The sequence below is a fragment of the Budorcas taxicolor genome, chromosome 2 (genome assembly GCF_023091745.1).
Source record: "Budorcas taxicolor isolate Tak-1 chromosome 2, Takin1.1, whole genome shotgun sequence".
Taxonomy (NCBI): Eukaryota; Metazoa; Chordata; class Mammalia; order Artiodactyla; family Bovidae; genus Budorcas; species Budorcas taxicolor.
In genome coordinates this window covers 162000587-162017467 of record NC_068911.1, presented here as the reverse complement: position 1 = coordinate 162017467, position 16881 = coordinate 162000587, and the positions used below count along the sequence as shown (strand labels likewise).

The window sequence follows — 16881 nt, the reverse complement described above, 5'->3', positions numbered from 1 at the left end:
GAAATACTTGGAAATCAAGTGAGTCATGTTCCTTTTCAGCCAGAACGATGACTTGTCTCTCTCTATGTGCACCAGGTGTTGCCAAATGAAATGGCTGCCAGTCGGGATGGAGTCTTGGTTTCACAAAACACCTCCTCTCTTCCATTGCGAGCATTTATTTGCAGTGACTTATGTCCTTTCTGTCTGCCTGTGTGCGAGTTGGCTCACACAGCATGGTGAATAATGCACAAATGGGCAGTCTTCTTGTTCCACGGACTGTGTGAGCTTGGGTAGGCAGACTCAAATGGCAAAACCAGTCTTCAAGGGCCGTGGTGAAAAACTCAGGAGCCAGACGATCTGGACACAAACTCAGAAGTCACTTCACTCGCCCCAGTCTTCTCAAGCTCTCAGGAACCACGCAGGCTCAGGGCACGAGTCAGTTTCCCTTTAGGCTTCTTGGAAAATGGTCTGCACACTCGGATCCTTGTTTGGCAGTTTACTTGTGCTCTTCTGAAGGTTGTAACTTTTCAAGGGAAAGAATAGCTGATTCTGAGACTCCAGTGTCCCTGAAAATGTCCCTGGGATGAGAGTATGAGGACTCAGAGGTCACAGATACTTTCACCTAAAAGAGAACAGTGGAAAGAGGCCTGAGGATTTCACAGGAAGTAAAGTGTAAAGTGAAGTTGCTCAGTCATGTCTGACTCTTTCCGACCCCATGGACTGTAGCTTGCCAGGCTCCTCTGTCCATGGGATTTTCCAAGCAAGAATACTGGAGGGGGTTGCCATTCACAGGAAGACAGACCTATTTTCACCCATACCTTGAATCTCATTTCCAAGCACCCAGAGTCCTAATGTGGAAATGATGGCCTGGAAAGGGTGATGGTAGAGGTGGTAGAGTGGGTAAAGTAGAGAAGACAACCCTTTTCCCCTGGAAGTTTAGCTTCTGTTTGATCTTAACCTAGCCCCTTTTCACCTTTGTGACTTCCTTTCAAATCCTGGATCATTCCATTTGTTTGCAGGTTTGTAAACAGGACATAATTTGACACTCTTTACCTGTGCCAGACACAGAGACTATGCCCCATCCATCTACTTTTTTCTCGCCCATCCAGGTTGGTGTTTTTTGAATGGGCACAGGGCAGTGCTCAGTAATCTTCAACTCAGAGTGTGCCTTGAGGACACCATCCTCCTCCTCTGTATCCTTCCTTTTTCCACCACCACCGGACCACCACCACCACCCATCATGTGCCTGGAAGTGGACTTTCTTTTCTTTACATGTTTTCTAACTTATTCTCCCAACATGTCCATAGGGTGTATGTTATAATTGTTGTCTTATAAATGAAGAAACTGACGCTTAGGGAGGTCAAGCCAGTGTTGCAGTTGGAGGCTGTCCCTGGTGGTCCAGTGGTTAAGAATCCACATTCCAATGCCAGAGACATGGGTTCGATTCCTAGTCTGTGAAGCTGTCACATACCTCAGAGCAATTAATAAGGCCATGAGCCAGAACTACCAAGCTCCAGCTCTAGGGCCTACATGTCACAAACTATTGAAGTGCGCACACTGTGGTATGCAGAGCCCATCCTCTGCAGCAAGAGAAGCCACTGCAATGAAAAGCCCTCCAATGAGAAGCCCTCATATGGCAACTAGAGAGTAGTTCCTGTTCATTGGAACTAGAGAAAGCCCACATGCAGCAATGAAGACCCAGTGCAACCAAAAATAATAAATATGTAAAAATTTTTAAAAATACCGCAACTGTGATGAAAGCAAGGTTGGTGCGATCCCAAAGCTCACATGCCTTCCATTAGTTATGCTGGAAGATAATCTCATGGGTGTTTTCTTCAAATGACTTATCACTTATTTCTTATTATAAAGAGACTATATTCTTTTTTTTAAAGCTGAAGAAGACTGAGACATATAAAGGAGGTAAAAATCACATGTAATCATGCTTTTCAGAGATCACTGTTGTTAGCACCCTGCTGTGTGAGGCAGAGGCTGAGAAGTTGGACCTGGAGTTACAGTCAACACTCTCACCCAGGAAGTGGTGTCAGTTTCTAAGCTTTTGTCTATAGAAATGGGAAAAAAGAATGATATATTTTCTGGTGGTTGTGCTGATCAAATGAGATGTTTTCAAAAAGCTTAGTGTAGTAAGAAAACAGCATAGGTTCATCACTATCATTGCTCCATCCTGAGCTTTTCAGTATATAGATAGACTTTGGGAGCTCATCTGAAACTTCCCTGGTCACTCAGATGGTAAAGTGTCTGCCTATAATATGGGAGACCTTGGTTCAGTCCCTGGATCGGGAAGATCTCCTGGAGAAGGAAATGGCAACCCACTCTAGTATTCTTGCCTGGAAAATGCCATGGACAGAGGAGCCTGGTAGGCTACAGTCCATGGGGTTGCAAAGAGTCGGACATGACTGAGCGACTTCACTTTTGGAAGCTTATATGTGATTGTAGTACCACTAGGTTCTGTTTGGTAATCTCTTTTTATTTTTTTGCTACTTGATCAATAGCTCTCCATCTCACTAGGCCTTCTCTGGTGGCTCAGCAGTAAAAAATCCATCTGCAATGCAGGAGACAATGGTTTTGATCCCTGAGTCAGGAAGATCCCTTGGAGAAGGAAATGGCAACCCTCTCCAGTATTCTTGTCTGGGAAATCCCCTGGACAAAGGAGGCGGATGGGCTACAGTCCATGGGGTCACAAAGAGTGAGACACAACTTAGTGACTAAACAACAATAAAATCATCTCACTAAGAGTTGAATATTTAGGTTGTTTCCTATTTTTCCATGTTTATGAATTGTGTTGTCTGTTGGTGAGGTAGAGAGAGTATGGGGTTGAGGAACTCTAGCTATATCTGTAATTTTTTTAATTTTTATTTTTTTAATTATGAAGTATGATAACACATTTACAGGAGAGTTGGAAAATACAGGACAAGGGTATATACAGCTCCACTATATATTACAGTAATTTTTTTTAATAGATAAGATTTTTAGTTGGAGTTTCAATATCAAACTCTCAAAATTAATAGAATGACTATACAGAGAAGTAGAAGGATATATTAAACCTGCAAAGCACTGTGAACCAATTCAACATAATTAAGATTTATACAGTTTTCACACAGCAGTAGGGTACAAATTCTATTCAGGTTCCCATAGACTGTAAGCTGCATGTGTGCGTGTGTGTGAAGTCAACTTCAGTCGTGTCCGACTCTTTGGGACCCTATGGACTGTAGCCTGCCAGGATCCTCTGTCCATGGGATTCTCCAGGCAAGGATACTGGAGTGGGTTGCCATTTCTTCCTCCAGGGGATCTTTCCAACCCAGAGATCAAACCTGGGTCTATCACATCTCCTCCATTGGCAGGCAGGTTCTTTACCACTAGCGCCACCTGGGAAGCCCTCGACTATAAACTAGAAGACACGAAAGCATATCCAGGGATAACAGCAGGTGCAGAAATTTCATGGTCTAAAGGTACTGAAATCATCCAGAGTCTGTTCTCTTATCCCTGTGGAATTATGTCAGAAATCAGCATCAAAAGATATTTGAAAATAACCCACATATTTTTAAGTGCAGTGTGATGTAGAGATCTTCAACTTAGCCATTGAAAGCCTCAATAAAGTTAGACTGAAAAAAAAAACACAGAGGGTGATTGCAGAGAAGAAAGCATTCAAATGAAAAAAACTAGTATCAAAATGAGAAATCAATATTAAAAATGCTTTAAATAGAATCCCATGTATTTGTAAGTTAAATGTCCACTTTTAAATGTTGGGTGTATCTAAGAAGTCATCACAAGGAAAATTAGAAAATATTGGTAATAGAGTAAAAATAAAGAGAGAATTTACCCGAATTTGTTGCATGCAGCTGAAGTTGCTCAGTGGGGTTAAATGCAATGTGGAGTCTTGAATAAGAGATGAAAACAAATAATAGACACTAGCATAAAATTTTGTGAAATTTGAACAAAATGTATATATCAGTTAATAATATGTATCATTTGTTAATTTCCTGTTTTTTTTTTTACAGCATGATTTTTTTTTATATTCTCAGAATTGGATTAGAAGTTTCAAGCCTCATTCAACAGTTGTTTTAAATCACTAAGATAATTTTTTAGCATTTAAGCAGTTACACTAGATTTTATTTGTGACATTTCATTTCTTTTAAAAAAACCATAGCCATTTAAAGCAAAGAAGGTAATATATGAATATATGTTAACTTTGAGCAGGGAATACATCTGGGTCTGTGCTTATTTTCTGAACTTATTTTCTAAATGTGTGATAGTTGATAATCTAACATTTGAAAATTGTGCTTCTGAGATGAACATCTTTGTACACAGGGCTTTATACATTTTTTAGGACCATTTTCTCAGCAAAAATTCTGAAAATTGGAATTTCTGGGTCAAAGGGTACTCTGTGTAGTCCATACAGGGGTTGTGTATCAGTTCACTGGAGAAGGAAATGGCAACCCGCTCCAGTGTTCTTGCCTGGAGAATCCCAGGGATGGGGGAGCCTGGTGGGCTGCCGTCTATGGGGTCGCACAGAGTCAGACACGACTGAAGCGACTTAGTAGTAGTAGTAGTAGTAGTATCAGTTCACACAGTCCCTATTTCTACACGCTTGTCTACTGTGGTTATCAAAATTTTAAAATAATATTTGGGAACTGATGTAGGACTTGCATAGTTAAAAAAAATTATGAAGCCAAGCAGTTTTCTACATATATTTCCTTGATGAATTCCTTTTTATATTCTTTACCCATTTTTCTATGGCATGTTCCTGATTTTTCTTAATGATTTGTAAGAGGTCTTTATATATTAAGGATATTAATATATATCCTGTAGCCCACCAGGCTCCTCTGTCCATGGGGTTTCCCAGGCAAGAATACTGGAGTGGGTTGCCATCTGGATTATCCATAGAAAATAATCCTTTGCAGTTTGGACAAATCTTATCGTTTACGTTCCTGGTGTGAGGACAGGGAAGTCCTTCCCCTTCAAAAGGCCCCAGCTGATACCCAGGCATTTGCGTGTTTTCACCTTCAGACCTCCAGTGGAAGTCTGGACATATGGCGGAGAGTCTAACCAACATGCCTCGGCACTCTCTCTACATCATCATCGGCGCCCTCTGTGTCGCCTTCATCCTGATGCTCATCATCTTGATTGTGGGGATCTGCCGCATCAGCCGCATTGAGTACCAGGGCTCGGCCCGGCCAGCTTACGAGGAGTTCTACAACTGCCGCAGCATCGACAGCGAGTTCAGCAACGCCATCGCCTCCATCCGGCATGCCAGGTGAGTGGTGGGAGTCAGCGTGCTAGGTACCAGGGTTATATTATGGACAGGACTTCATATCTGCAAGGGGGATTTCAAAGACTTTACATCTGCAAAGGGGATTTCAAAGAATAAAGCATAGATTCAAGGTAGTATTGAGGGACCAGATAATGAGACTGCTTTATAAACAAACCCCTCTCATTTGCTGCCAACTTTCTATTTTCATTGAATACATTCATTCGTTTAATTTGTGTTTATCTCTGCTATAAACATTTGACTCTTCATCACTGTGTATGAAACAGGTTTTGATGATTTCTTTTTGAAATGTGTTTAGCTGTGTTGTTCTTCAGTGTGACTATGAATGATCACATGTGATTTAAGGGCTTAGTTAAAGAAAGTCACATAGCAGTCATTCTGTTGTTAGAGTTCTTATTGTATAAAATAGTGTCTGGGGGAAAGATTCCTGGAGAGACAGGAGTTAGTGTGGTATAGAAATAACCCGAGTCAGGGTGTCAGACATCTGACATTAAGCCCAGCTGCTCCATTACTTGATTATAGTTTAGGTAGATGATTCAACCTTCCACAAATACAGTTCCTTCAACTGTAGGAAGGGAGAACTACCTCCTATAAAGAGTTATGACGATCAAATTATAAATAGTAAAGGATTGTATAAACAGATAATGCTGTATTTACTTCTCCAATGTATTACAACATGTGAAAAAAATCAACTAATCTAATTTTGTTGATTTTGGTCAGGAATATTTATATGAAAATGATAGTGATATTGAATGTTAAAACACCATCTTTTCCTTTAATTGGTAGAACAATCTAAAGGACCTGATTCAGAAAGTCAATGTGCTATAGCAAAAAGAGGGCTGAGTTCGGTGCCTTAAGATTGGACCTCCAGGGAACTATTACCTGTATAATCTTTGTTGGGATGTTGTGACCAATATTGTTCGAGGAACAAGCCGATCCAAGTTCTGTCTGAATGGAATGGAAGTTCAGAGAGTCAGAAGGTTCAGTTCAGTGCAGTTCAGTCGCTCAGTCGTGTCTGACTCTTTGCGACCCCATGGACTGCAGCACACCAGGCCTCTCTGTCCATCACCAACTCCCGGAGTCAGAAAGTTAGCCTTCTTCAAAAGGAAACCTCCAAACCCAGGGCTCAGATCTTAGGATGAGTCCAGTGGAAACAAAAACCAGAACTTGGGTTCTAGAGAATGAGCCAGTGGAAGAGAGAAGTTGGGGGACTTAGGGCATCTGTCCCAAAGCCAAAGGAAACTTCTTTGTAGGAGTAGCACTATCCCCATTTCTGTAACTTTGAGAGAGAAAGGAGGATTCAACCCTCTTCCACATCAGGCTCCACAGATCAGCCTTTGTCATGGACCCCATTTTAGAATCACCTCAGCAACACAGCTTCCGGGAAACCCTGAGATGAATCCTTGCAAATCTCTTCTAGTTTAGTTAATCTTTCCTCTTGCTCAAAGGGCAATGCGATTTATTACTGTACGTCCAGTGGGTCCTGGCATGTGGTAGACCTCACTAAAATGTAAGGTCTGAAATGAATGGATGATTCTCAGTGAGCAATTGGCACAGGATGTCTTGATCTGCCTGAGAAATAGATTCATCCTAGGGCACCAGCTTAGTCAGTGGTACCAGCTTGCAGGAGTATTTGGAGTATCTTGAAATTATTGTATGAGCAGTGAAAATGTAAAAAGAAGAGGCTATGGTTGCTGTGCTCAGTTGCTCAGTTGCTGTGCTCAGTCTTATCCAACTCTTTGTGGCCCCATGGACTGTAGTCTGCCAGGCTTCTCTGTCCTTGGAATTTTCCAGGCAAGAATCCTGGAGTGGGTAGCCATTTCATCTCCAGGGGATCCTTCTGACCCAGGGATTGAACACACATCTCTTGTGTCTCCTGCGTCGGCAGGTGTATTCTTTACCATTTGGGAAGCCCTAAAAGTAGAGACTAGGCAAAATCTTTTGTGACTCAGAATTCTTCCCAGAAGGGCTTAGTTCACCCAGAAAGAACAGAATCCATGGTTCTATATGGGAATGTATTGGAAGACCCAAGGAAATCAGATTCCCTCCCCGACCCCTCCCCTGAAAGGAATCTCTGGCTAAGGTCCTTTTGCATCCAGGAGGAAGAGTATTCTATCTCAGCCCTGGAATAAGTTAAGATAGATTCTTCTGGGCTTCCTGCTTGTGCAGCCCACTGGGAAGATATTTAACTGAATACCCTTGGAAGGAAAGGAGAAACTTGAAAGCGTTTACAAACCTGGTTCTTATTTGGTACTGATTTTTATCAAAAATATTTACTGCAGAATTCCTAACCAACAAACTCCTGGATGCACCAGTGACTGCAGATAAAATCTTTGATGTTATTACAATGCCTTCCCACATATATCTGAGAACATTCCCATCTAAACATTTCTTTAGCTATGAGCTAGAGTTTCCACAGCCTGGTTCTCCAGAGGCTGTACCTGGGTCTCTGGCAGGTTGGCGCTTTTTCTCCCTTTTCCTGGAAACCCTGGAAAGGCAATGACAAAAACAGAGTCCTTTTGGTATTCCGCACTCCCTAGTTTTGAGCAACAGCCTATGGCTAACTTGTCTATTTCATGGCCTGTCTCTCTGCCACTGTGCTGGAGGTGACATTGGCTCAGAATGGCTGCAGCTCAGAAGCTGCACAGGACGAACACTGTCTGGGTCATTGGTGACGTTCCCCTTTTCCCCAGGAAGTGTCCGGTGACTCTGACCTCAGCAGTCCGTCTGCTGGTGCTGATGATGAGCTGAGAAGCAGTGCCCCCCTACTCCGCCCTGCCCTAGGACTCATCTGCTCCTCAGCTGCTTCGCTCATACTCAGGCTGCAAAGACTTTGTAACAGACTGGCGGGAGGGAAGTCACAACTCTCCACGTTCTGTATCTGAGATCACACTCGGAAGCTGACCACCGATTACGGGAGACAAACCAGAAAGCTGGGAAAGGACAAAGTCGCTCTTTCTCAAAGAGCATCTCCCAATGTGGGCCTTTTTTTAAAAAAAATATTTATTTATTTGGCTGCATGCATGCCAAGTCGCTTCAGTCATGTCTGACTCGTTGTGACCCTTTGAACTGTAGTGCACCAGGCTCCTCTGTCCATGGGATTCTCTAGGCAAGAATACTGGAGTGGGTTTCCATGCCCTCCTTCAGGGGATCTTCCCCACCCAGGGACCAAATCAGCGTCTCTTACATCTCCTGCATTGGCAAGCAGGTTCTTTACCACTAGCACCACCTGGGAAGCCCCATTTGGCTGCACTGGGTCTTAATTGTGACATGTGACATCTTTAGTTGGGACACAAAGGATCTAGTTCCGTAACCAGGGATCGAACCTGTGCCCCTGCATTGGGAGCTCAGAGTCTTAGCCACTGGATAGCCAGAGAAGTCCCTCGATATGGCCTTTTTAAAGCTTACATCCGCCTGCTCTTCTCCAAGGTGTGAACTAGCTATTGATTTCCAGGGAAACATGAACTAGAAGAATGTATATACTTTGATTCCTTCGACACTGGTTTTGGTATCTTTTGTCTCTTTAGTAAAGTAAGGTACACAGCACTGGTCACCAGCTGTGGTGTCTGAGTGTCAGTTAGCTTTATATCACGCTGCACAGCTGCTGTTAGTGCTTCTACAGCGGTAACATGGCCAGACGCAGTGCTAAGCCCTTCGGAGAGAGGACCATGGGGGATCCTTATAGTCTACATCAGTGGCCTGTAAAACATCTTAGACTTTGTGGGCCATTCAGTCTCCGTGACCAACTCTGTCTTTGTCCTGTGAAAGCACCAGAGGCATTATGAATGGGCACAACTGTGTTCCAATAAAACTTCATTTCAAAAAACAGGCAGTAGGCTATTACTGGCTTGCAGACTGTGGTTTGCTAATCCTAGGCCTACATTGTAATTTTCTTTGGCTTCCACCTTTTAAAAATTGTTTTAATAGTTAATATGTCTCTTTAGGATAAGGAAAAACTGCATTGTTCTTGAAAAGAACAGTTGCATGAAAACTCCTGCCATAACATAGGCAAGCTCTGACACTGGTTTAATGCCTGATAGTTTAAAATGGAATTCTATAGGTGTTAGCTGATTCCTTAACATCCACCCAGTTCTGAGACACAAAGGAAATATGCAGAGCTGTTAGCATGGGAAATTTAAATAGGAATGCACATTTGTTTGGCACTCGCCACTGTGATAGGTGTGGGAGACTGAAGGAGAGTCCTATTATTGTGTTTTATAAACCATCTTAGCCCCCATATGGTAGACACTGTGCTTTGGGTGGAGACCTCAATGTCTCACCTAAGGAATTAGGAGGCTTCTCAGCTGCTAATTAGGTCATAGTGCAAGGAATCCAGTTCCAGTGGTGCTGGGCATTCAGTTCAGTTCAGCTCAGTTCAGTCGCTCAGTCGTGTCCGACTCTTCGCAACCCCATGAATCGCAGCACGCCAGGCCTCCCTGTCCATCACCAACCCCCGGAGTTCACTCAGACTCACGTCCATTGAGTCAGTGATGCCATCCAGCCATCTCATCCTCAGTCGTCCCCTTCTCCTCCTGCCCCCAATCCCTCCCAGCATCAGAGTCTTTTCCAATGAGTCAACTCTTCGCATGAGGTGGCCAGAGTACTGGAGTTTCAGCTTCAGCATCATTCCCTCCAAAGAAATCCCAGGGCTGATCTCCTTCAGAATGGACTGGTTGGATCTCCTTGCAGTCCAAGGGACTCTCAAGAGTCTTCTCCAACACCACAGTTCAAAAGCCTCAATTCTTCGGTGCTCAGCTTTCTTCACAGTCCAACTCTCATATCCATACATGACCACAGGAAAAACCATAGCCTTGACTAGACGGGCCTTTGTTGGCAAAGTAACGTCTCTGCTTTTCAATATGCTGTCTAGGTTGGTCATAACTTTTCTTCCAAGGAGTAAGCCTCTTTTAATTTCATGGCTGCAGTCACCATCTGCAGTGATTTGTTACCAGCATTATACTCTGTGACCCCATTAGCACTGATGCACACAGCTGAGCTTCCCATGTAGACACAAAGCAGTGCCTCCTTGTCCTTTAGTTGACTTTGCATGTCTACAGTGGATGCATGGGAGCTCTTAACTGCCTTCATGTTCAGTGGGACACGCAGCCTCAAACCTGTCTTGTCAGTATCCAGCTCCATGACAATAATTTAAGGTCACAGCCCTTAGCTTGTGGATGGATTGCCTAACATGGGTGCATTGAATTTTCTAGCTTTGGAGGAAACAGATTATTCTTCAAACTGGAATCACGTAAAAAACAAAAACGGGTATTGTAAACCTATATTCAACCTATTAAGTTGCTCGGATGTTTGCTCTTGGCCAGCCAGCTGATTCATAGGCAATAATTCACTGACCCTCTTGTCGGAGTTCCAGCAGGAAACCATACCATGGCTGCCATGTTTGGATACAGAGGGCTTTACACTGGGATTTCCTGATTTTCAAAATTAATTAGATTAATATCATTAGTGGTAGATTGTTACCGATATATTGAGCTATTTTATGAGAATATCTTGTCAAAATGCTTGCTCCGTAAAGTAGCCTCTGAAATGTTCAGACTTCAGAGAAAGTGTTAAGAGCCGATTGGCTTTGACGTTGTTGCTTCTTTCCTGTTCTCAGATTGTGCAGACCTCAGGCAATTTAGATAAACACATCTCAGGCTGGAATCCAACCCACACTTATGCCCACACAACTCCGGACCTTCAGTGAGGCTAACGTTTTAGGCATGATATACTTGAAGCCTTTTTAATATTGCCTCCAAGAGCTGTGGTTTTTTAGTGGCAAAATGCTTTAACTCTTTCTTAAAAAATATTTATTTTATATTTATTTATTTATTTGACTGTGTTGTGTCTTTGTTGTGGCACACGGGATTTTCATTGTGGCATGCAAACTCTTAGAGGCAATGTGTGGGATCTAGTTCCTTAACCAGGGATTGAACCCACATTGGGAGCATGGAATCTTAGCCACTGGACCACCAAGGAAGTCCCCATTTCTCTATCTTTGTACTTTGCCTGGTGCCCATCTAGCATGTTTGTGCCTTTGCTCTCCTGAAGGTCAGTAAGTCTTGAGTGAATTGGAATTACAAGATGGATGAATGTTTAAAAATAAACGATCATATGAAGAATGTAATGTTTTCTCACTTCCCACTTGATTCTACTTCTCATCTCTGTACGTGAGAAGACAGACTTTCCAAGATATAAAAAGAAGAGACAGGAAAGGTGGAGAGATGGGTTTAAAGCCATGGTAAACAAGTCCCAAGAAATTCTTGGGGGCCCGTCCTGGCAATCCTCTTAAAATCTGAGATTCCTTTAAAATTTCTTCTTTAATAGACTTCATTGGACTTGAAATGGTTAAAAAAATGTTGTTTATAAAAGAGAGGAGGGTTGGTGGGCTAGTGGGGAAGATTGTATAAATCCCATTGCACTCCAGGGACCTTTATGGAAGGTGAAGTCCTGAATGGGAAGAGACCACCCAGAAGTTGAATTGACTTTGTTTTAATAATTGCCATTTCAACACTGGCTTAGCGGGAGGTCCTGAAATTGGATTTTGACACTCTTGGGCTTCTGCGCATCAGACCTGCCATCAAGGGGTATTTGATACACACAAATCTGTTGGGACAAAGGCTTTGTGCTCAAAGAAGCAATGGCCTGTGTGTCCTTGGGGGTTGGGGAGTGATAGGTGGGTGGGATGGGATGGAGGGCCCACACAGATCCTGGACCAACACCTCATTATTTGAAATCATTTCCTCCCTCTCCCTTTCTCCTGGTCTTGGGACCTCAGGTTGCCTCTGAGCCCTCACCAGCCCTCCCGCAAGTCCCAGGAGGGAGTCTGCACCATTAGGGAAGCCCACCCAGCCATTCCACATTCCAGGCATCAGAGTGGATATAAAATAAACTCACCTCTCCAAGCCGCTCTGGGTCTGAGAAGAAAAAAGACCAATCGATACATGTTTTCTCAAAATCTATTGAAGAGCCCTCATGCCTGACTGCTTTCCCAAGATTTAACCTACAAGCTTCAATATTAATTTGGACTCTACCTTGTGTGAAATCCATTTTTTGCCTCCCACGCCAAAGGCTAAGGTTTATACTTACTCAATATTAAGATCAGGAAGACTTAAATGTCCGTACTTGCTAGAGAGGATATCTTAGAGAATTTTATAGTTCCATTTGATTCTTGAATGTAAGTTATTGTCACCATTTACCTTTAATAGGACTTGAGAAGCCACTATTTCTCTAACCAGAGTCCTCTCTCTGCAATTTCAGGTTTGGAAAGAAATCCCGGCCTGCGATGTATGACGTGACCCCCATCGCCTATGAGGATTACAGCCCTGATGACAAGCCCTTGGTCACACTGATTAAAACAAAAGATTTGTAATCTTTTGGGGGGATTATTTTTCCAAAAGATGGGCTACTACATTCGTTTAAATATTTTTAAGAAAAGGAAAAGCTTAAGAAATTTAAGATGTTAGCTGCTCAAAAGTTTTCAGTAGACTATTTAAGAACTAATTTTCTGCAGCTTTTAGTTTGAAAAAAATATTTTAAAAACGGAATTTGTGAAATCCGTAGGCTATGTTTTCATGTACTTTCTGCTCTCTAAATGGTAGGCTTCGACTAGTGTGTGGACCTTCCACAGTAGATATTCTCATGAACCAGATTGATTTCAGCAGTGGTTACAGAGTAAGTCTAATCAAGGACAAGTCTGTATTTGACGTGTGAGTGCTGACTTTTTGAGTAGAGTTAGGAAACACTTGTAGTATGAACTATAATACAGTATACCCATTAACTTAAAAAGAAGTCTGAAATGTTTGTTCTGTGAAAAACTAGTTAAATGTACTATGCCTAACCCGAATGAAATTAGCCTTTGCCTTATTCTGTGCATGGGTAAGTAACTTATTTCTGCACTGTTTCGTTGAACCTTGCGGAAACCGGAAACATTCTCTTGAGTTTGTTGGTTTTCCTGTCGTTTTCGTAACAGTCATCAAGCTAGGCCTTGAAAACATACATGATGACAGGGTCTAGTGAGGCACATTGTGATCGAATGGCATCTGTATTTTCCTCTGTATTGTGAGTAAATTCAATTTATGTTGGCGTTGTTCCTTGCTAAGAGGTAGTAACTGTAAGAGCGTACGGATTCCTTCAGTAGTGAGTATATCTCATAGTGCATCTTTATTTATATCCAGGACATTTTTGTGGCTGTATTTGATTGATATGTGCTTCTTCTGATTCTTGCTAATTTCAAAGAATATTGAATAAATGTTACCAAGTCAAGGACGCACTTGTCTCTCTCTCTCTTTTTTAAATTATAGAAAACATTTGGCTTTGATATGGTAAAGAATCCACCTGCAATACAGGAGGTCCCAGGTTCAGTCCCTGGGTTGGGAAGATCCCCTGGAGAGGGGAATGGCAACCCGCCCCAGTATTCTTGACTGGAGAACTCCATGGACAGAGGAACTTGGCTGGCTACAGTTCACAGCGTCGCAGAGTCAGATATGACTGAGCAACTGATACACACACATCAAACAAAAAGAAAATCTTACTTAAAAATTTATTTTTACCTTTTAAATAGTCCAAGAAGTACATTTTTGTGGCTGCTGGAGTCATTCCCTGTTTCTTCCAGAAGCCCTTCTGACCTCCTAATTGCCAGTGAACCATCCCTACTGTCTTATAAGGTGAAAAAAATAACAAAAATCCCCATTGTAGCTCTTGCATCAGAATTTGTCAGTGAAATGTAGCACGTACAACTATTGAGGTACATTGAAATCCAGAAACGCTTCTGGACATGATGTGCAGAGAACCTACAGCTTTCAGAAATGTCTTACAAAGGCTGCTCTCCTGGGGGGGTTTGGAAGGGGGGGGTGGGGGAGGGGTGTCAAATGAAATCAGCAAGCAGCACCTGGGTCCTTAAAGCTGGAAGGCAGCTTACAGTCACCCTGTGTTCAATTCCATTTTGCATCTAAATGTGGCACTGAAGTCCCAGGGGCTTTAAAAACAAAAACAAAAACCTGCTTCATCTTCACATGGGAACATTTGGTGAGACCAAGAGAAGCTCTGAAATTAGGTGCAAGGGAAGGCTTTAGGCAAAAAGAAGCATTTACGATGCTTTCCCTTCTTTCTCTTCCCTTAGAACATCTGTCCCCAGTCCTACAAGTGATATAGCGATACACTCACACTCTGATTATTAAATGATACAGTGCAATAGGGTAATATTTTTAGTTTGAGTGTTTGGAAGTGAAGTAAGAACAAAATCTGAGCAGGGCTGATTAGCATCCATGGAACACAGGCAGGCGTTTTACTTCCATCTTCCCGGGGAAGACTCGGCTGTGCGGGGCACAGACACCTCCATCCCCAGGAGACGGCCTGGAAACCACCCATCTCCTGTGGACTCCCAAGGGCATGGTCAAGTGCTGCCGTGACCTTCATCTGGAGCTGCTTCCCACACAGGCCCTCAAATAATTTTTAATCTTCCAAATTCTTTTTTTTTTAACTTTTTTGAAAATTTATTTTTTATTTGGAGGATGATTGCTTTACGGTATCATGTTGGTTTCTGCTGTACAAGGTGAATCAGCCAAAAGTATACAAATATCCCCTCCCTCTCAGACCCCTCTCCCACCACCCTCCCCCGTTCCACCCCTCTAAGTCATCAGAGGGCACCGAGCAGAGGAGCTTTCTGTGCTGTGCAGCAGCTTCCCATAGCTCCCTGTCTCACATAGAGCAGTGCATGCATGTCAGTGCTACTCTGCCAGTTCATCCCACCCTGCCTTGCCCCCGCTGTGTCCATAAGTTCGTTCTCTACGTCTGCCCTGCAGATAAGATCATCTGTACCATTTTCCTAGATTCCATATATAGTGTGTTCGTCATTCAGCTGTGTCTGATTCTTTCTGACCCTGTTAACTGCAGCCTGCTAGGCTCCTCTGTCCATGGAATTCTCCAGGCAAGGATATTGGTGTGAGTAGCCAATCTTTTCTCCAGGGGCTCTTCCTGACCCAGGGATTGAAGCTGGGTCTCCAGCATTGCAGGCAGATTCTTTACCATCTGAGCCACCAGGGAATTTCCATACGTTGTTAATATATGATACCAAATTCATTAGGTATGATACCCTTCAAGGACTTGCTTGGAAAACTAACTGGTCTTTTATCAGTGATAATTTGTCTTTTTAAAGCAATTTAACAGAGCCATTTGTTTAAGTTGTAAGCTGACGTGACTGCCTTCTGAGGGTCTGCAGCCAACCCCAAAACCCATTTAAAGGCCTGCGCTTATTCATTTGAAGACTCAATAATAATACCTGTCACTGAGCACTTGTTCTGTGTCAGACAGATGGTGAGCAACAAGGGCTGCCCAGAAGGATTCTGGCTCCTGAGTTTCCAGCTTGTTTTGAATCATACCTTCATGTAATAAACAAGCACAGAATCACACTTGGAAGGGCCTGGTGAAGGAAAGGTAAACACTGCCATTCGGCAGTTTATTCGTAGCAGAGTGGATTGCAATCGTGCTTCACCTGTTTCCTTGCTAACAACTTTGAACACACGACTCTGAGCCTATCCTGTTTTTCTGGAGGGGTTTTATTCTTTTTTTTATTTTTTTTTTGGAGTTGGGGAAAGATGAACTCTTTTGTTTTTTTGAAAACTTTGTATTTTATTAATGGTGAGTTAGTGATGAAGCAATTTCTTTCTTTATTGGAGTATTTGTCATTGTTGTTTAGTTGCTAAGTAGTATCCAACTCTATCCAGTCCCATAGACTGTAGCCTGCCAGATGCCTCTGTCCAAGGGTTTTCCTAGGCAAGAATACTGGAGTGGATTGCCATGTCCTTCTCCAGGGCAGTAAGGGTCCCTGTGAGAATTAAACACCAGAATATATGTAAATCACCTAGCCCACTTCCAGTACACATTAAGCGTTTAGCACTTTAGTGATTACTGTTGTCTCTTTTGTTCTTATTTTAGACACAGATCTTATCGCAAAGGAGGTTAATAAGGTTAATGTCTGTGATCTGCAGCTTGTGAATTGTGGATGGTGGAAGAGTTATGAGACAGATAGGTGCCCTTCTCAGTGTATCAAACACTCTGCCATCTTGTTTAACTTTTTACTTTGCTGTATTTGTGAAGAAAGAAACATTTAGTAAGCAGGACTTGTTGAACCGGTGATAGTCTCACAACGTAGAGGAGCTGGAATTAGCCCTGTTCTCATGTGTGGGTTCTCACAAGACAGGATAACTGTTTCTAAGAACAGGGATTCTCACCCACTAGGGATTCCCAGGTGGCTTAGTGGTACAGAATCTGCCTGCCAGTACAGGAGATGCAAGAGACACGGGTCTTGCTTGGAAAATCCTATGGGCAGACGAGCTTGGTGGGCCACATGGGGTCACAAAGGGTCGGACACAACTGAGCACAGCAGAGCATCACCGCCTATAAATGGTCCAGCTCTATCTCCAGATCATTTAGTGTTTTTTTCAGAATTACAAGGGCATGGCATACACAGATGAATCATTTACAAGCAGTTTAAATTTAATTTCCAAAAGCTGATTTCTTTGACATTTGTACCAAGGTCTCTACTTGTCCAGCTGGCCTGGGATCACCAACCCCACCCCTACTCTAATGGCTTCTGCTTCTTCATTTCATGGGACTAT

The 16881-nt window shown here is 42.8% G+C and overlaps 1 protein-coding gene across 1 annotated transcript in view; it reads left to right on the top strand.

Moving 5' to 3' along the window:
* Nucleotides 1-12635, top strand: part of DNER (delta/notch like EGF repeat containing) — a 374690-nt gene extending 362055 nt beyond the window's left edge. The window contains exons 12-13 of the mRNA XM_052662658.1: nt 5005-5251; nt 12524-12635. Coding sequence (XP_052518618.1) covers nt 5005-5251; nt 12524-12635 — 359 coding nt within the window. The remainder of the gene's footprint in view (nt 1-5004; nt 5252-12523) is intronic.
* The last annotated feature ends 4246 nt before the right edge of the window (nt 12636-16881 follow it).